Source organism: Equus caballus, chromosome 11 (assembly GCF_041296265.1).
Source record: "Equus caballus isolate H_3958 breed thoroughbred chromosome 11, TB-T2T, whole genome shotgun sequence".
NCBI classification, from domain to species: Eukaryota; Metazoa; Chordata; class Mammalia; order Perissodactyla; family Equidae; genus Equus; species Equus caballus.
In genome coordinates, this window is record NC_091694.1 from 20,472,123 (window position 1) to 20,490,642 (window position 18,520).

At 54.2% G+C, this 18,520-nt stretch overlaps 3 protein-coding genes and 1 long non-coding RNA gene across 13 annotated transcripts in view; 2 read left to right on the top strand and 2 right to left on the bottom strand.

Annotated features, from left to right (window-relative positions):
- The window catches only part of PSMC3IP (PSMC3 interacting protein), a 7,284-nt gene extending 3,195 nt beyond the window's left edge, over positions 1–4,089 (top strand). Inside the window, exons 3-8 of one of the 2 annotated variants that reach the window (XM_001493996.5) lie at positions 60–149; positions 2,141–2,252; positions 2,806–2,951; positions 3,057–3,110; positions 3,245–3,304; positions 3,388–4,089. In XM_001493996.5, the coding sequence (XP_001494046.1) occupies positions 60–149; positions 2,141–2,252; positions 2,806–2,951; positions 3,057–3,110; positions 3,245–3,304; positions 3,388–3,444 (519 nt within the window). In that variant the 3' untranslated portion in view covers positions 3,445–4,089. The remainder of the gene's footprint in view (positions 1–59; positions 150–2,140; positions 2,253–2,805; positions 2,952–3,056; positions 3,111–3,244; positions 3,305–3,387) is intronic. The other variant, XM_005597374.4, reaches the window with a different exon arrangement.
- On the bottom strand, positions 3,687–8,644 carry MLX (MAX dimerization protein MLX). 7 transcript variants are annotated; one of them, XM_001494084.7, is made up of 8 exons: positions 8,326–8,644; positions 7,845–7,881; positions 7,259–7,348; positions 6,877–6,983; positions 6,516–6,615; positions 6,216–6,315; positions 5,665–5,866; positions 3,687–4,859 (listed from the first exon to the last, which is right to left on the bottom strand). In XM_001494084.7, the coding sequence occupies exons 1-8, from the start codon at positions 8,614–8,616 to the stop codon at positions 4,803–4,805; spliced, it is 984 nt and encodes a 327-aa protein (XP_001494134.2). In that variant the 5' UTR covers positions 8,617–8,644; the 3' UTR covers positions 3,687–4,802. The 7 variants fall into 7 exon arrangements, with proteins under 7 accessions (XP_001494134.2, XP_001494161.1, XP_001494190.2 ...); XM_001494111.6 differs by having other exon boundaries at positions 8,164–8,460; XM_005597373.4 differs by lacking the exon at positions 3,687–4,859 and adding an exon at positions 5,066–5,508.
- A 475-nt stretch (positions 8,645–9,119) lies between these two features.
- Positions 9,120–13,310, bottom strand: COASY (Coenzyme A synthase). Of its 3 annotated transcripts, none has more exons than XM_005597375.4 (10): positions 13,176–13,310; positions 12,076–12,786; positions 11,247–11,461; positions 10,861–10,992; positions 10,540–10,729; positions 10,391–10,455; positions 10,120–10,204; positions 9,844–9,941; positions 9,608–9,754; positions 9,120–9,506 (listed from the first exon to the last, which is right to left on the bottom strand). In XM_005597375.4, exons 2-10 carry the CDS (start codon positions 12,773–12,775, stop codon positions 9,447–9,449), a joined length of 1,692 nt encoding a protein of 563 aa, XP_005597432.1. In that variant the 5' UTR covers positions 12,776–12,786; positions 13,176–13,310; the 3' UTR covers positions 9,120–9,446. The 3 variants fall into 3 exon arrangements, with proteins under 3 accessions (XP_005597432.1, XP_001494214.2, XP_023508269.1); XM_001494164.7 differs by lacking the exon at positions 13,176–13,310 and adding an exon at positions 12,917–13,127 and having other exon boundaries at positions 12,076–12,795; XM_023652501.2 differs by lacking the exon at positions 13,176–13,310 and having other exon boundaries at positions 10,540–10,726; positions 12,076–12,775.
- LOC138916237 (uncharacterized) lies at positions 13,127–18,520 on the top strand. The gene is made up of 2 exons (XR_011423217.1): positions 13,127–13,388; positions 18,153–18,520. It is a non-coding gene; the product is annotated as an uncharacterized lncRNA (long non-coding RNA).

An 18,520-nucleotide genomic window follows, 5' to 3' on the forward strand; every position in this document is an offset into this window, starting at 1 on the left:
CCCGCCCCAGCCCGGGGTCACGCCTCCGGTTGTGTCCGCCCCCCCTCCCCCCCCCCAAGGCGGTGGTGAAGGCGCTGGAGCAGCTGGCCCAGCAGGGCAAGATCAAAGAGAAGACGTACGGCAAGCAGAAGATCTATTTTGCGGACCAGGTGAGGGGGATCTGCGCGGATTATCACCCGTGTGGGAGCCCGACGTGAGGTCAGTCGACCCCTACTGTCAGCTCTTTGGGAGACTTCAGGCACCCTGTGGAAGTCTCCTGTCTTATGCCATGACAGGGCCTCAGACATCCTTCAAACCAAAGTGTGTATCCCCCTTGCTGTCATCCACACCGCATGAGACCTCCAGAAGCCCTGATTCCCAATCATCTGGATTAGCACCACCGCCTGCCAAACGACTTTCCTTCTGTCTCCATCCCCTTCCCTAGACACACTCAATGTCAGTTTAGTATCTCCAGCCCACGTCTCCACTTGGATGCCTTTCAGACACTTCAGCATCAGTATTGCCAACGTAGAGTGCCTTATCTCTCCCTAAGCCGGCTCCTCTCGAATTCTTCTCCCTTAAGGAATCACTCTTCACCCACGCCAGAGACTTGCAGTCATTCTTGACTTGCGTTACCTCACCTATCTAGTCAGCCATCAAGTCCAGCTGATTTTCCCCTTGAATCCATCCTCTCCTTTCCATATGCCATCACTGCTCGAGTTCAGGCACTCTTCATCCATATCCTCCTAACAGGTCTCCTGGCTTCCCCAAACATACCTTAAATTGCAGCCAGAATGATCTATGGACATGAAATCTAGTCGTACCATTTACCTACTTAAAACGCCCGTGCTCCCTGGAAGAGGTAAAAGGGCCTGGGAGACGCCGCGCCTGCCTCCAGCCTCCCCTGTCTAGTTGTCTGTCCATCGATACCGGACTGTTCAGATGTTTTACTGCTCTGTCCCGTGCTCATTGCCCTCCCTCTGCCTGGAGTTTTTTAGTCCCTTCTTCCTCTGCGCCTTTGCCCAGCTACCATCCTTCAGGGTTTCACTCAGGCATCACCGTCTCCAGAAACCTTCCCTGAATGCTCTGATTGCCTCTTCTGAATTCAGGCGCTTGCCTCTTTTGAGGCATGCTGTATTACAGTTGTCTTTTTCTTGTCTCCTTCACATAACGGAAGCTCTTCTAGGGCAGACCCGATTTCTCATTCATGTTCCTTTACTCAACACCCTCTCAGTATCTCACCTGGACTAGCATTTTATATACTCGCTTAACTGAACAAAACCACTGTCAGGGCTAACTTTCCTAAAATAGTCATTATGTTACTGCTCTGTTGAAGACCCCCCTAAAGGAGAAGTTGGCAGATTTTTTCTGTAAAGGGCCAGATGATTAATATTTTTATGATTTGAGGGCAGATGGGCTCTTGTCACAGCTACACAGCTGTCACAATTACTCACATCCCCCATGGTGGAGCGGACAGTATGGAAACGAATGGATGGGGCCCGGTTTTACTAAATTTTTGTTTTCAAAAAACGTGCATCTGGCAGGATTTGACTTGCAGGCTATAGTTTGCTGTCCCTGCTCTAAACGTCTACCTTGCCTTAACGTAGAGTCCAAACTGCCCAGGCCGACATTCACATGCTTTCTACCCTGCTTCCCATCCCCAACTGACAAGACCCCCACTGAGCCCCGACAGAGTCCTTTTCTAGCAGCCAGTCTCTCCCAGGAGGGGCTCCTCAGACTTCTATTGGAGTCCTTTATCAAAATACCTCCCACCATGCATCTTCACCGGTCCAGATTCTTCCTATTGTAGAAACCCATAATTTAGGTATCACCACCTGGAAAAGAATGTTCCTTTATTCTTTCAGTCCGGTGACTGGTTTTACCACTAAACTGAAAGATATTTCTGTCCCATTCAGTATCCTGCCAACCTAGAAGCCCCCTGAGGACAGGCATCAGGTTTCCACTTTTCTTTTATACTTTTTTGTTGGGACCAGTACCAAACTGAATGATTTCTCAAAAGTACCCTCTGCTATTTTCCCAAGCCCTCTGGAGGGTTGGGGAGTCCTCGGTTCTCTAGTGGATATGAATGTTGCTTTCCAGATGTGTGTTCCCATCCTGGGCCTCACATCAGCCCACTTGTTTTTCCTTTTGTCTCTGGCAGGACCAGTTTGACACGGTGAGTGATGCTGACCTCCAAGTCCTGGATGCCAAAATCGTGGCCCTCACTGCTAACGTGCAGAGCTTGCAGCAGAGCTGTCGCCACATGGAGGCTGGTAGGACTGGGCAGCCCCCCAGAAGGTGCCCCTGGCATCAGGGTCAGCCTAGTGGTCAGGAATTACTAAGTGAATGGTTTGTTGACTGCAGTGTTACCTTGTTGCAGTACAGATCCCTTTGCGGGGCTGCCATAGGCTTTACATTAGAAGAAATGTGTGATGGCTTTTGAATACAAATGCACAAGACATATATACACGTCACACATACAAGCAGACATATGTACATTTGCTTTCCCTACCATGATTATCAGTATCCTGTTCCCACACTCCTATTCCTGCTTCTTTAACTGGCTATAGCTAACAGTCTGCTCAACCTTGCATCCTACCACTACCTGTAGATGGAGGAGGAAAGAAAACTAGGATAAACTGATAATTCTGTAAGCCTCAATCTCTCCTGAGCACTTCCAGAACATCGGACTTATTCTGGACCCTGTGTGTAGACCCCCCAGAGCAAGGTGGAGGCCTGGTCTCCTACCTCAGGGGACACCCACTGGGAAAGATGGAACCCCTTCTTCAGGCGGTGGCAAGTGAGCTAAGGGAGATGTGGTTTCAGAGCTGAAGGAGTTAACTAGTGCCATGACCACACCGGAGATGCAGAAAGAGATCCAGGAGTTAAAGAAGGAATGTGCTGGCTACACAGAGAGACTGAAGAACATCAAAGCAGCCACTAACCATGTGACTCCAGAAGAGAAAGAGCAGGTGAGCTGGGAGGGAGGGATAGCAAAGGCCAGAGTGAGACTGAGGGTTGACCCCAGTGGCTGCTGTGGGGCTGAGGGGTTAGAGGAACCTCTTTCCCCTTTCTAGGTGTACAGAGAGAGGCAGAAATACTGTAAGGAGTGGAGGAAGCGGAAGAGGATGGTAAGGGTATGGGAGCTCCAAGGCAGGGCCTGGAAAATGGCAGCCACCTGAGAAACTGCTGCCCAGTATCATGGATCCATCAGGCAGTGCTGAGTACTGCCCATCTCAAAAGGGGTGGTTTTGGTTTTTGTCAGGCCACAGAGCTGTCTGATGCAATCCTTGAAGGCTACCCCAAGAGCAAGAAGCAGTTCTTTGTAAGTAGTTCTCTCCCCCCATCCTTGCTCCCCTTGGGTCTTCGTCCAGGTACGTCTCATTCACTTGTCTCCCGGCCCCCCAGGAGGAAGTCGGCATAGAGACAGATGAAGATTACAACGTCAAGCTCCCAGACCCCTGAGAGGCCCTCTAGCAGGCCTGGGCGATGGGAACAGAGATTCCTGGACCGGCGGCCTTGTTTAGGTCGGGTTTTTTTGTTGCTCCTGCTGCTTTCCACCTCTGACCAGAGCCGTTGGGAGAGGGGCATAAACCAGAGTGTTGGGTGGAGGGAGTGAGCGCTGGTGGGCCAGAGTAGATTGTCATGTTCGTTGCATTGTCCACATTTCAGTTGCTTGAGCTTACCACTTAGACTTGGAACAACGCTCAAGGAAAGCATTTAGCACTATTTATTGTAATATAATTCGATATAAAAATATTTAATTTCCTCTGGATAATCAAACCTCCCAGATATCAAACCTGAGGAAGGCAGAAGGGAGCTTGGGGGACAAGGGTAGAGAGAGGCTACTAAACACAGCATTCAAGGAGCCCCAGGCCTCACCCAGGACTCTCCTGGGCTTGAGACCCCAGGAGGCCTTTAGAATATCTTCTCTACCCCTTCACCCCACCCCCAAGTCCTGGGAGAAATGCAGGCAGCACAGAGGTGTGGACCCGGATACACCTGACAGAAAGGCTGGGAGTAGTTTTGAGGCCCGGTTAATTTTCCAAAATTGTCAATTTAGCAAAACTGCATGTTGGTGTTTAAAAAATAAAAAATCTTTAATATGTAGTGCTGTGTCACACATGACTTTGCTGTGCAGTGCTTACTGCCTCTCGGGACAGAGGGCAGGAGAAGGCGGGGAGGTTGCTTCCCTCTACCAGCCAGGGCAGGAGAGGAAGGAGAGGTGGTAGAGTAGGAGGCAAGCACAGGACCCGGGCAGCCCTGCCCTGAGCTGGCCAGAAAACCCTGGCCTCACCTTGGCCTGAGCAGGCAGCCTTAGCCCAGGCACGAGGCGGCCTTTTGCCCTTCGTGGCTGTGCGAGTATTTCTCTCACTTTTTCCCTTCCACCCAACTATTGCCAAAATGGCCAAACCTGGGCCAAATGTTGCCCAAGAGACCAAAACAGAGGCAAACAGTAGTTTCCAAATATGTGTAGCTCATGAACAGAAATCTGAGGCTTAGAAAAAGGGAAGAGGCCAGGAGCTCTTTGGGGTACCCAGAGCAGACCCCCGTCCATCCCAAGAACTTTTATGGGGTCAGGGGAAGACCGGGTAGGTTTGAGTTCTATGGTCAATATAATAAATTAATCAGAAGCTTTCACAAGATAAACACCCCAGCCCCACTGACAGGACGGGGGGAGCAGCTAGGGAACCAAACACTAAGGAGAAACCAGCTGACTAGTGTGCGGTGTTGCAGTCCAGTCTTATAAGCCCAGCAGCTCCATGGCCAATTAGGAGACTCAAGAGCCTCTTGTTGGATGTTCCGAAGGTTCCAAGAGCCAGTCAGTAAAGCTGGTTCTTCAATTGGTGCAGGACACCAATCACGATCTCCCGTAGGGTCTGGCAGAGAAGAGAGAGACGATGCTCAGGCCAGGGCACAGAGCAGTCTCTGACACCTGCCTAGACCAGGTGTGCTCTTAGAGTACAGTGAAAAAAGCCTCTGGGAAGCACTGATGTTTACGGTTTTCCTTGAAATACCCCCAAAACAGGATGGAGGGAGGGACAGCTATGTGATAAAGCAAATACAGAAAATGTTAATGGTAGAATTTAGGTGGTGGGTATATGAGTGTTTATTGTGAAATTTTCTCATTGTTGAGTATATTTAAAGTGTCTCACAATAAAAATGTTGGGAAAGAAACAAAAAAGAAAGTAAGAATCTCAGATAAAGTTCAAGCCTCAGAAAAAGCAACCAGGCCTAAAAAAGCAGAAGACTTATTATTAGCGCAATACCATTAACACGCCACACCCTTATGAATGATAATAAAAAAAAGCCCTGGGGAAAACTGCTTCCGGGACTTGGGGGGAAGAGGCCAGGAATCTTTCCAAAAACCCCAAGTCCTTCTGCTCCAAGTGACGGGGGCTTACATACTGGGCAGCTGAGGAGTGCCTGAGGCGGCCACGTGTGGGCTAAGCCAAGGCCAAGAGCCAGGCCTCACAGGAGTGACTGCTCCAGTCCCTCCGGCCAAGAACCCTAAGAGGAAAATCTGGGCTAGAAAGCAAAGGGGGAAATGAGTATTGAAAGTTATAGAAACAACCTCAAGAAATCTAAAAGTTGCTACCCTGCCTCTCGGAACAAATAATGGCTTGGGCCACTTTGCCTGAGGGTAAGAAGACCCCAGACCCTGTGACCACTGCTGCCCCATACCTGAGGCTTACAGTGCTCCTCAATCCAGCTGAAGACACAGGCCGACAGCTCCTGGAAACTGGCCACGGAGATGGAGGCATTGAAGGACTGGAACAGGGAGTCCATGATGCCTTGAAACACGTTGAACTTGACCTGGTCAGAGACCTGGTCCTCCCCCTCATGGGGGTTGTCCTGGTGTGCCTTTACAATCTGCTCATAGTTCCTGAAAGTGAGCAGGCCAGGGCTAAGGTGCTGCAGCAGCTCTAGCAGCCCAGGAAGAATAGGGTGACCCTACGTACCCCCCGCCCCCAGGAAAGGGATTCCCAGACAGCTTTGGGGACGTAGTCAACATCAGCTAGATACTGCTGCTAGGTGAGAAATGCTACGTATCCGCTATGTGTTAGGGACGGCTGGAGTGCAGAGTCCTGCCTCAGTGGCCACGTGAGGGAGTGAGAGTATTATCTATACTGTATTATCTGACGTGGGCTTTGAACAAGGGGTGGTTACGAGCTGAAGTCAGTTTCAGAGTCCCCTCAGAAGCGCTAGTTCCCCCAGTTCAGCATCCCCCTTACACTTTCATAATCTTTAGGGCCGTGACTTCCTTGCGTAGTATGGACACCTCCTCTTCCTGCTTTTTCTTCTCCTTGTGCAAAAACTGGATGTAGTCAATGGCTGGGATGGAGGCGGGAAGAGGGGGTGGGCACAGAGGAAGTCTCGACAGAAGGACAAAGCTGATTTTGTTTCCCCTTCCTCCATACCCCAACTCTCCCAGGACAACCACCCCACCGGGGCCACGCCAAAAGTGGGGATGAGGCTCTGGCCTCTTCACAGACCCCTGGCTCCAACCCCTCCAGTGCTCTCCCCGGCCATACTCTTCTGTAGAACGATGGCTTTGCTAAGCTTTTGGGAGCCAATGGAGAAGTCCTGCTGCTGGCAGGTGGGGACGATGGTCTGAAGGTCGTCATAGCCTCTCTGTGGAGACAGCAGAGGAAATGAGTTCCTTATCTCTGAGGGGTTAAGGCAGGCTAGCACAAACCTTTTCTTCCACAAACCAAGTTGTATGCTCACAAACTCAAAGGGGTAGGAGGCTGGAATGAGGGAGGTGTTCATGTCCAGAGACTAGACTAGCTGTCCCCAAGGCTGCTTGGGACTGTCTCATGGGGTCAGGGCAGAGTGAACCTGAAAACTGCAGGGCCCTCCTGTGCTGGCTGAGGCACAGGCCTCCCCAATCACCTTGATGGCGTCCCTCCTCTTCTGCTCAGCCTGAGTGTGCGCTCGCCGCCGCCGGTCCTTGTAGGATTCCTTGTAGGACTCCTGGTGGTAATCGCTGTCCTCATCATCTATGCTCAGAGTTGGGGGCAGGAAGAGGTCATCCTGGGGCCCAGTGGGGCCCAGCTAGCCCACCTTCCCCCAGCTAGGAAGAAGAACCTGGTGCCCAGAGATGGCAGATGGGCATAAGACCTAATATCCTAGATGAGGTGAAAGATGGTGAGACCCTGTGTCTACCACTACGGCTCCAGCACCCCTCTGTGGATGGCTGGAGCTTCCTATCTAGGAAAGATACTAAAATGATGGCATATCTGAGTCTTCCTGGGTGGGGAATGTTGCTGCCTACCTGTGTTGGGGACGGAAGAAGCACTGGTGGAACCGATGCTATTAGCTCTGGACACTACACTCCCCTTGCGGGTGCTTTCTACAAAAAGCCCTGGAAAAGAGAGGCCCCAGTCACTAAGGGGTAGGGTGGGGGGACATTGCTAGGCCCTCAGACACCTGTGGGCACAATGGCTTCCTGATTCTTAAATGCTGACCTCACCCCCTTCAACCCAAAAGCCAGTCATACTGGGCCACCCACTTGCTATAGTGCTATGCCACAATGCTCCTGTCCCTAGTGTCTACACTGCTCCACAGACCTGCAGTGATATCCCCTGGCTCACAAAGTGATATCTGGGTGTGATAATGGGGAGAGAGTGACCAGCTATCACTAGTTCCATCACTTCCCTGATCCAGAGCAGAGGGAACTAAGCGTCACCTTCGGATGCTTCCTGCCCCTGTCCTCCAGCTCCTCCCTGGCTGTCTCAGGCCAGGAACTCGGCTCAGGGACAGAGGACTGTGATCAGGTGTGGCTGGCAAGGCCACGCGAATCTATAGGCCTGGAGTGGGAGTGTCTCTCCAGAGCTGAAGACGGTGGAGGAGGCACTCACCGGGGTCCAGGCTGTTGTCGCTGTAGGCATACTCCACCTGTGGCACCGAGCAAGGGAGAAGCCCGTCAGACCCCCGCCCCTGGAGGAACGCGCCTCCGTCCACTCTGCGCGCGCGTTTACACATATATACATACACACACACACACACACAAACACACACACCCCTGGGGTGCGCAGGCGGTTAAAGGATCCCCCGGAGAGCCCAGACTGGATAGGCCGTGGAGCACCGCCCCCCAGCGTGATCCCGTCCGCCCGCCCTCCTCCCCTCCCCGGCCCCCGGCCCCTCACTCGCGCACACACGCCTCGGTTGTCTCCCCACCTTGGCACATGCGGGGTGAGAGCTGTCTTCTCTGCAGCCCCGAGGCCGGGAGAGCAGGGGGGACTTTAGGGACTGGAGGGAATTCCCTCGTCCTCCGGCCCCCCTACGTGCACGAGCGCCACCCGCCCTCCCCTCGCCGGCGTGCGCGCCCACGGGGCTTGCCTTGACCCAGGGGTCCTCCGGAGAGACGCCCGGTTCCGTCATCTCGGACCCACCGAACCGGAAACCAGCCCGCGGGCCGGCCCTCCGCCGCGAGGACGAGGCGAGGCGCGCCCACGTGACCCCAGCCCACCAACCCACGGCCGAGAGGCGGAGGGCGGGGCGAGGGTGCGGCGCGTGCGCAGCCCGGGGACCCCGACAGCGGAGGGCAGGCCGGGCCTGGCGCTGGGCTAACATTGGCGGCTTTAGGGACGTCCTCCCTGTCGGTCCCTGCCTCCGCGACACGAAGCACATTCTGTGAAATGAGGTCCCTCAAAAAGCTTGTCCGAGTAGTGTCGCAGATAGTGCGCACGCGCACTGCCGGGCCCTCCCAAGGACGCGCCTGTCCTCCCCACCCGACCGGCAGTCGCGGCCACCTCGTCCGCCCCGCCGGGCCACAGGCTCTGTGAGGGCAGAGGCCCCGCCTGGCTTGTTGAGGGATGGTCCTCCAACACCCAGCTCGGCGTCTGGCAGGATACTTGGGGAATGAACATTTTCAAAGAGCCTGTTAGCCAAGTTATGCTACTTGACAGATGAGGAAATTGAGGTACCTAGACAGTCCACAGCTTACCCAGAAGCACGCAGCTAGTCAGTGGTAGGGCCAAGGCTGGCCTGAGTCTGGCTAGCTGCAAAAACCATGCTCTTAACCACTGCCCTCCCAGCTTCCAGCTCAGGCCTGGGCTCTGCGCTTGTGGCTCAAGGGTCCCAGAGATACCCAGGGGCATTGGAGCAGGAAGCAGACACCATGGAGGCAGCGCCTGGGAACCTTCACCTTTAATTCTGTCAAGTTCCAGTGTTTGCTCTGGCCCCAGGCAGCCTTGGATAGGTATCAAACACCCTTGGGCAAGAGTGGGGATGGAATGCCAGAGGGGCCTGTGCCCTGACGAGCCACATCCTCAGTGTTGGCCGAACACCAGCAAGCTGGGTAGGCTTCCTGTGTCCACCAGGCCCAGCCTTGCCCTGCCCAGCTTAGCTCAGAGCCCTCTAGGCCCAAGCTAGGGTGAGCATAGAGGCCCCACTCCTCCTCACTGCTGGATCTCTTATCAGCTCCAGGGCCTGCTTGGCCCCACAGAGAAGTGAGTCACTCATGGGCCTGATGGCATCTTGGGGATGCGCTTCTGCAGGAGGTCCCAGGCTTTCTCCACCTGTGGGCAGGCCAGAATGTTAGGAGGAAAAGAGGACAGGGTCAGACAGGAACCCACTAGAGACTCCCTCCTCACAACCCAGCCTTTCCCTGGGCACCAACCTGGAGCTGGGTGACATGAGGCTCCCACAAGGTGCTCAGCACCACGTGGCTCTGGTCCACAAGCTGCTGCCCACTCATCTGGCTCTGCAGCCGGCTTTGAGCCGCAGACTCACTGAGGCCATCCCTCTCCACAATGCGTCGTATAGCCTGGGCACAGATGAGGCATGTGTCAACCCACTGGCTCAGAGCAGGAGGCAGTCTACACTGGGGATGAGGTGTTGGTGGGGTCCAGATACCTCAGTCTCAGGGATGACCACAGTCCACACCTCATGCACCATGTTCTGCCAGCCGGCTTCAAGCAGCATGGCGGCATCAATCACGCACACATGCTTTCCTGTGGGAAGAGCCCAGTCACTGCCAGCAGCACCCTGCCACTTGCTACCAATGAAGATTAGAGCCAATGAAATGTAGATCCAGGGAAAGTGGATGGTCTGGCTTGAGGTGGGGAAGCTCCCAGGGGAGAATCTGCTTAACTGTCCCCTTTGGCTGCTCCCATCATCCCTCCTACTCACCCTCAGCCACAGCTTGATCCATCTCTTCTCGGGCCAGCTTTGCAATAACTGGCCACACAATGTCCGTGAGTTTCTTCAGCTGCTTCTGAGGAGAAGAATGGAGGAAGTGGGCAGTTTACTGTCCCTCACAGATGGAGCCAGCCCAAGGGAGGAGGGAGTTAGGAACAGATGAGTGGAAATATGCATTCTGGGCCAGACCAGAGAGGTCCACTGGGTGCCAACCTCTGGGTCTAGTGGCAGCTGAGGAGCCCTTGGAGAGGTGTATGTTTACCTTGTTCCCAAACACCCGGCTGCCTAGGACCTTCCTGTTGATAATGCCATCTTTATGGAGAATATCTGGATGACAGAGATAGAGGACTCGGCAAGGAGGCCATGCCGTCTCCTCACTTCAGGCCACCTCCAGCCCTCTCCAGTTATTACCTGTTCCAAAGGCTTCCACGACAGGCTGGTAGGCAGGACCACCAGGAGCATAGGCCCGATGGCCCAGGTGGTCACTGTCGATGACAAATGCCCCCAGGCCCTTCAGCCGCTGAGCTATTGAGCTCTTCCCAGAGCCACTGATGCCCGTCAGCCCAATCACATAGAGATGTGCGGGGAGCTCTGGCCTCTTCTGAGGGTAGATGAGAAGCAACCTCAGTTACTAGGGTCCTCAGGCTCAGGCGTGGGCTGAACCCTTCAGTCTCTACCCTCCAGCATTTCCAGCCCACCCAAGCAGAGGGGAGAGAGGGAGGGTGGGCTTACATATGGAGGCCGAAGCAGGTTTCCTAGCATTCGCTGGCGGAAGCTGGAGGAGCTGACTTTGTCCTCTTCGTTTTCCTTATGGCTTGGGTCCTTCAGCAGCTGGATCTGGTACAAGGCAAGCTCCTCCAAGCCCTGAGGTAAAAGAGAAGAGATGAGATGAAGAAGGGCAAATGCTGACACCTAACCTGCCCCCTTCTCCTACCCTATCGGCCCCAGAGGGAGAGCTTACTTCAGAAGGCCAGCGGGGAACCAGTTCCTCCTTGCCTCTTCCCACCAGCCTGAGCCCCCTCTTCCCTCCTCTGGGGTCACAGTACTTTTCCAACAGCCCCATACAATGACCTTCCTTGTCCCCATCACTCCCTCCGCCAGGCTCCCTCAGGGTTTACATTCTCAAGGCGGAAGCGGTTGACAGCCATCCCCCCACGATAGGTCTCCTCGCTGACCACCAGGAACTCCAGGGAGGGGTCCGAGCCAGCGGGCCCATAGGGGTCCAGCAAGGGGATGATATCAAAAGTCAAGGAGGGCTTGATGTCCACGAGGAACTCACTCAGATGTGCTACACGTTCTGCGTAGGGTTGGAGAAGCTCAGGGAGCAACTTGCCTGGGGAAAGAGCCCAGAAGAACAATGAGATCCTTTGACTCAGGGGGAAGAGTGTGGGCCAGTTTGAGGAAGAGTGTCCCTAAGCATCCTATCTGCAGAGGGGGGTGGCAGGGAGAAAGAGCTAAACTGGAAAGTGGTAACAGAGGAGCTATGAGGAGGAGGCAGCAGGCAAGCACAATAGTGGTGGCAAGGGCTGACGCGTGTCTAGAGAACTAGCAGTGCCAGTGGGCATCAGAGTCAGAGTTCCAAGAACCACGCCATCACGAGTCCCCTCCTACTGTCTCTAGTACTACTATGTGTAACTCACGCATCCATTTAGTCCCAGGGTCTCAAACCTTAGGGCTCATAACCTGGAGAACTTATTGAAAGCACAGTCTCCTTGGCTCCACAGTTAGGGGGTTCTGATTGAGTGGTAACTAGAGCATACACTGAGAAAGCTGCGTTTATTCATTTAACAAAATTGCCTTAGCACCAACTGAGTGCTAGTTACTGTGACATTTGGGAAGAGTGGAAAGTAACGGAGGGCCCCACCCTTCCTCAATCTTGGCGTGGCAGGGAGGGCATGGAGTTTTGGGGGTCCTCCCCTGCCCTCATCCAGGGTGTCTCTCACTCACTCTTCAACAGGTCTTTGTCTGCTACTCCCACCACAAGCTGCTCCTGAGCCAGGATGCACGCCACACTGAGCAACACCTTGTGGGCATTGTGCAGGCGGTCAAATGTGCCACCTACAGCCCCACGGTGGTAGCCACGAACTGGCTGCTTTGGAGACCTGGCGACCGGGGAGGCTGGCCTGATGGTGGAGGGTAAGGGGACGTCCAGGGGCTCCACAGGCAGCTCTCCAGAGCCATAATCGGGATACAGCAGCACCGAAGCCAATTGCGGACAACAGCTGTAACAACTGGTGGCATAACGCTCTAGTTGTTGCTTTACCGGGTTGTACTGGCTTCCATCCAGGGTCTGGAAGTCAGTCAGCACCACTTCCGGCGGATGGGCCAGGTTCTGGACTGAGCTGGGCAGGGGAGGGAGAAAGGCGCTCTTGGTTCGAACATTGGTCAGCAGGATTCTGACGTCCAGGTGCCTGTGGACTTTGGCGCCGGCGTACAGGTGCGTGATGAAATCGAGAACCTCAAACGTGGCCTGCACCGGGCTGGACTGGGGTTGCGCCGGGCCCTCCAGGCTCATGCCCGGCTGCAGGTGCACATAGAGCGTATCATTTACCAGCCGGGCCGCCGAGGTCAGGATGGGGGCCAGGCGAGGGGCCAGGGAGGCCAACGGCGTCGTCAGCACCAGGAGGCCCGACCGGAATACGGCCATGCTGCCCAGGCCTGCAGACAGTCAGGGAGACGAGGGGAGAGTGACCGAGGGGGATGTGGCCGAGGCTGACTGTACGGGGCCTTGGACCGAAGAGAGGGGATGTGGGGCCGAGACGGGGTCTCAGTGCTGATGGAGAGGAGTCCGAGGGAGGGGACGGGGCCTGGTAAACGGCGCCTCGGGGCTGCGCTCTAAGCCTCGGTTTCCTCATCTCAGACGGAGCGGTGAATTCGCTGAAATGAATCGAAATCCTGGGAGGGGGAAACTGGACAGGAGCCCGCGAGTCAAAGGGCTGGGGATCCAGAAATCCTGGGCCCTCTTGCTAATCTGCACCAGGGTCTTCAACGAATCGAAGGAGGGGACCAAAGGGGGACGCCCAGGCTCGGATCGGTCCCCTACTTACTGAGACCTCCGGGCTTTGGTTCCGCTTGCACCACTGCGGAGGCGTCCCCGCCGCGAACCGGAAGCACTAGTTCAGCAACTGCGACTCCGAGCTACGGAAACTGAGACAGGCCAAAGGTCTCAACTTTGGTTCGAAGTGGGACTCTCGCGAGATCTTTCAAAGAGTGGGGTGTGCCCTGCCGATGGGGCGGGCCTGGGCTCCGAGACTTGAGAGGTGAGTGAATCCTTGGTTCCAGATCCCGGCTGTACGGTGACTGGGCGCACGAGGGCAAGGCAGGCTTGAAAGCCCTTTCCACAGATGCCTTTCAGACCCTGAAAGAGGAGACTGGCTTCAGCCAGGTCACCCGGGAGACAGCGGCAGAGGCGGAACTAACACCTGCCTTTCCTTCTTAATTACGGGAACGGAGGTGAGGGTCACAGAGTAGCGCTTCAATTAGGGCCCGGGGTCCCCGGAGCCCTCGTGGAGCCGAGGATCCTCACGTGAGAAGGCACAGCACAGCTCTGTCCAAGTCTCCATTTCAGAGATGGGAAAATTGAGGCCTTGTATGTTTCAAGGACATGTAGGGAGATAATAAGAGGCCGTGTCTCATGGCTCCCATGGGATGCTCTCCACACCACCCAGAGCCAATGATGCACCAGTTTGCAGGAGGGAGGAGGAGGAGGAGAGCTCTGCGTGTGAGCGCAGTAGAGCTGCCAAAGGATGGTCTCTGTGGACAGGAGGAAAGGGGGCGAAGGCGGGAGACCTAGTGCCAAGGATTCACCATGCAGCTAACGAGTGCTGGAAAGGGTAGTCTGGGGAGGGGAAGCCAGGTTTCCCTCAGGAAACATTTCGGGTAAATTGCCCACGGAGATCTCAAAAAGGAGGGGAACCAAGCTCCTAGGTTCTAGTAATGTGCTGTGGTTTATTTTCTCAAACTAAATAAACGTTAACTTTCATACTTAATTGTGTTTTGTTTTTTTTGAGGAAGATTAGCCCTGAGCTAACATCTGCTGCCAATCCTCCTCTTTTTGCTGAGGAAGACTGGCCCTGAGCTAACATCCGTGCTCATCTTCCTCTATTTTATATGTGGGATGCCTGCCACAGCATGGCTTGACAAGCAGTGTGTAGGTCCCCACAAGACCCAAACCAGCGAATCTGGGCTGCTGAGGCAGAACGTGCCAACTTAACCACTGTGCCACCGGACTGGCCCCTGTTTTTTGTATTCTTAAAGTGGTCCCCAAAAGTGTATAAATCTCTGGCCGCACAGAACCTGAATCTGCCCCTGGAGTCAAGGATGGGAGAGATAGAGCCACAAAGGCGTTGAGGCCAGGCTTCTTGCAGGAGACATCTTAAGTTGGATTTTAAAGAGAGGACCTAGTTTGAAGAGGCAAACTGCAAAGACTGTCAGGAAATGCCCTGAGGCATCTGGACACACGGCCTCATATGCTTACACAGAGTCACACTGGTAGAGGAGGTCATGGAGGGCGTGTAACCCTTGAGCTGGACCTGGGCAATTAGAGGCTCCTCAGCCCCGCCCTGGCTTGGAATGTACATCCGCTGACCTTTAACTAGAGGCTATAAAGCTTGAGTAAGAAAGTTGCAAGAGCTGAGGTTAAAGGACGTGTGGTTGTCCACTACTCTGCTAGCTTCAGGGCTGGCAGACGAGGTGGGGGAGCCGGATAATGTTTGTACCTCAGTGTGCTGTTTTGCAAAGCTGGGAGGGCACGAGCTGCCTCAGATTGAGGCTGGACTGCTCATGACAAAGCCTGATTGGGACACTAAGAGGTGGAATGCCCGGGAAGGTGAGGAGAGCAAAGGGGAGGATGTCGTGGTGCCTGACAGTGAAACAGATGAAGCACCCCACTCCATCTGACCTGACCCCTAATACAAAGGAAAGCAAAACCCCAGCAACAACAGCCACGGTCAGTGGGGCAGCCCTCAATTCAGGAAACCTTCATGATGAGAGAATAAATGCCCACTGAGCTCATTGATCTTGCTGCCAAGTTCCAGCAAAAGGCCAAGAAAAGTATCCAGGCTGTTGGGTAGGGGGCAGTGGCGTTTCTCTCAGTGGGCAGGAGGCAGAGAAAATGAGCAACATCACCACACACCCTGCCCTCTGACAGCACCTGCAAGGCCCCCTAGGGGTGGGGTACAAGATGCTCACCCCCTTAGAGACTGGATTATTCTATCCTGAGGGGAGGCTTGGCCCAATGAGGGGGATTTCCTGGGCACATGGGACCCTGGAAATCTATACACGAGGTGCAGCAACTTCTTAGGGAGTTGGGAATGAGACAGGCCATCCACGCCCCTGTCTTTGAAGGCCCTGATCGGGCCACATTCATTGGAGCCAAGACACTCCAAGCCACCCCGAGCACCTGGTATGGGACGCTGGTATCCATGCTGAGCCCAGCTGTGGGACAAGACATTTATGCTCCTGGGCAATCTATCGCTGATCTAGGGGACACTGACAAATCCCGGGAACAGGTGCTGGCTGTGCAAAAGAGACGAGACAGAGAGGGAGCTCCGGAAGCCAAAAGGCTCCCCGAGTCTGCTGTAAAGGGTCTGGTAAAAGTAACCTGGAAGTAAATGTGGTTTGACCTCATTGCTGCTGGGACCCCACCTGAACAGACAGACTGGCAACCCAACAGTGTGTTGGTCGGCCTGTGGAAAGCCTTAAAACCTGAACAACAGTCCAGACCTGCCCCACTCCCTCTCTACAGGCTGCAGGGGCCGCCACAGGAGCGGGGGTGGGGGCATTTGGAGGATCTATGTACTTTACAGGGCCTGGTAGCACCCGCATTTCTGGGGACAGCGGGCTGGTCGACAAGGTGCTCCACAGGAAGGGAAGTCCTTACCACGATATGCTGTTCCTTTGTGAGAGTCTCTGCCTGGGGGAGCGCTGTGCACACTGCGTGCGAGGAGCTGTTGCTCTAGCGGGAGTATATCGGGTTTCTGCCCCCTTCCAGAGCTGGGACCAAAATCCTAGGGGTATTCTCTCCTTCTGTTGTCTCTGCCACAGCGTCCAACCCATACCTTCCAGAGTCACAGACACATCTACCTCAAATGGCAGCCCTGCTTGGGAGATGCCCAGGAGCTTTCATCTGCTTCACTGGCATTTTTGCCTTCTCAAAGGCGGCTTGCTGCTCTGACCCCCAGTCTCACATGAGCCCTTTCTTTACCAGACAGTATAAGGGACAGAGGCACCATGCCAGGTGTGAATAAAAGTCCTCCAAAACCCCCAAATCCCTACAAAGCCTTGTACCTCTTTCACATTCTTAGGGGTCAGATAACATGTTGTTACTGCAGTTACTGTCCTGTGTGCTCTTAACAACGCCCAAGGCAACTGCCAAAGGAGTCTGGGGGCATCCACTGGAGTTCCCAACCAGCAAGGAATTGGAAAATTGATAGTATGGGCCGCCTCCCTCCAAGTGAGGGTTGTAAATACACCCTGGTTTGTGTGGACGCTGCGTCTGGCCTACTCCAAGCTTTCCCCTGTCATCGTGCAAACCAGGCTGCCACAATTAGGGGATTAGAGAAACTGAGCACCATGTACAGATACCCTTGTTGAGTAGACAGTGATCAGGGGTCACATTTCAAAGATCATGATGTACAAGACTGGGCAAAAGAACGTGACATTGAACGGAGGTTGCATCTCCCCTGAAACCCACAAGTGGCAAGGTTGGTAGAAAAAAGTGGTGTATTAAAACAGCAGATTAAATTACCAACAGGTCAAACTACCTTGGCCACGTGGACTAAAGTACCATCCCAGGCTTTAACACATTTGAATGATCAACCAGCAGGGCTTGTTGCCCCATGTGCCAGACTGGGGACCCCTGCTGAGAAACCCAGTACTGTAAAGGTAGGGAAGTCCTGGGAAACAGCCAGTGCCCTGACTGTCACTGTGGATCAACGGGCTATGCTGCTGAGAACACCAAATCCCATCACACCTGGGAAAGGCATTGTCCACTGGAATTTGCAACAGGACGTCCCACCAGGATGAGTGAGTTACTTTGCACCTCTGGGTGAGGGGGAACGATTCAGTCTCCCCTGGGATCCCATTGTCCTGCAGCAAGCCGGACCTGTGGAAACACACAGTACCTAGAATGGAACACACACCATTGAAAGAGGGGAGAAGGTGGGGGCCCTGGTCTGGCACATCACGCGCCCAGTCCATCTCTTCATGCCTGACGTGCTGTCTCCCCTGGCCAACATGGGTAGTATGCACAACCAGGTCAAGTTCCTAAACCTGCCAACCTCCATCTCCTCAAGGCCAGGTGGGCACGTTCTGGTTTCTGCTGGTATGATCATTTGGCTGCTGTCTTTGTTCCCTTCACTGGCCTGGATGACGTTATAGCACACATCCAAGCCCTTGCTAAATTCACCCAGCAAACCTTGAATGACACAGCAAAGCCTGTCCTTACTGAACACTGAAATGTCTCTAATGAGAAAGGTTGTCCTTTGGGGGCCATCCTGGTGGTGCAGTGGTGAAGTGTGCACATTCTGCTTTGGCGGCCCGGGGTTTGCTGGTTCAGATCCTGGGTGTGGATATGGCACCGCTTGGCAAGCCATGCTGTCGTAGGCGTCCCACATATAAAGTAGAGGAAGCTGGGCGCAGATGTTAGCTCAGGGCCAGTCTTCCTCAGCAAAAAGAGGAGGATTGGCAGCAGATGTTAGCAAAAAAAAAAAAAAGCTGTCCTGTACAATAGGATGGCCTTGGACATTATTACTGCCTTGCAAGGAGGCACCTGCCATTATCCAAGCAGAATGTTGTGTATTCATACCTGATGAGTCTGTTAATGTATCAGCTTTATTAAATCACACGAGGACACAAGTGCATGCCCTGAGTGATCCCACCCCCAGCCTAGGGGATTAATAAATCAGTGGTTCAAATCATGGGGCTGTTGGCGGAAAAAGTTGGTACTTATTTTGGTAATCATTATCTTAGTCTGTGTTTTCTCTTACCTGTGCCCCTGTTATTGCTGTGATATCTGCCTCCAGCACAGCCAGACAGCCGCCAGAGGAGCCCGCTCCATGAAACCCCCTGCTGACTGCGCAGGGCTCACTGCGGAAGAGGAGGCCTGTAAGACTGGAAGTGCAGGTCACGAGTGGCGGCGTGTTGGAGGAGGTCATCAAGAGGACGTGACCCCTGGTTGACCCTTGAGCTGGACGTTTTCAAGGACGCAGCCTTGAGAGAGCAATGTGCAGTTGAGACCATCTGGACGGCGTGCATGACTGAACCCCATTAAGGCCTCTATGTAAACTTTTAAGATTCTGGTGGGTGGGTGCGGAGATCTACTCATCTGGTGACCACTCAAGACAAGCCTCGTGAGTAAGTCCCTTTGCTTATTAAACCTGCCACCTACCCA

Coding starts and splice junctions, on each gene's coding strand:
- MLX (XM_070227247.1), bottom strand. CDS start 8,616: ATGTGCTTCGTGTCGCGGAGGCAGGGACCGACAGGGAGGACGTCCCTA. Junction 6,984..7,844: donor CGACAACAGCCTGGACCCCG/GTGAGTGCCTCC, acceptor CTCTGAGCATAG/ATGATGAGGACAGCGATTAC. Junction 5,867..6,215: donor GCCCTAAAGATTATGAAAGT/GTAAGGGGGATG, acceptor GCTCACTTTCAG/GAACTATGAGCAGATTGTAA.
- COASY (XM_001494164.7), bottom strand. CDS start 12,983: ATGAGGAAACCGAGGCTTAGAGCGCAGCCCCGAGGCGCCGTTTACCAG. Junction 9,942..10,119: donor GGATCAAGCTGTGGCTGAGG/GTGAGTAGGAGG, acceptor CTCTTCCCACAG/GAAAGCATGTGTGCGTGATT. Junction 9,755..9,843: donor TGGTCATCCCTGAGACTGAG/GTATCTGGACCC, acceptor ATCTGTGCCCAG/GCTATACGACGCATTGTGGA.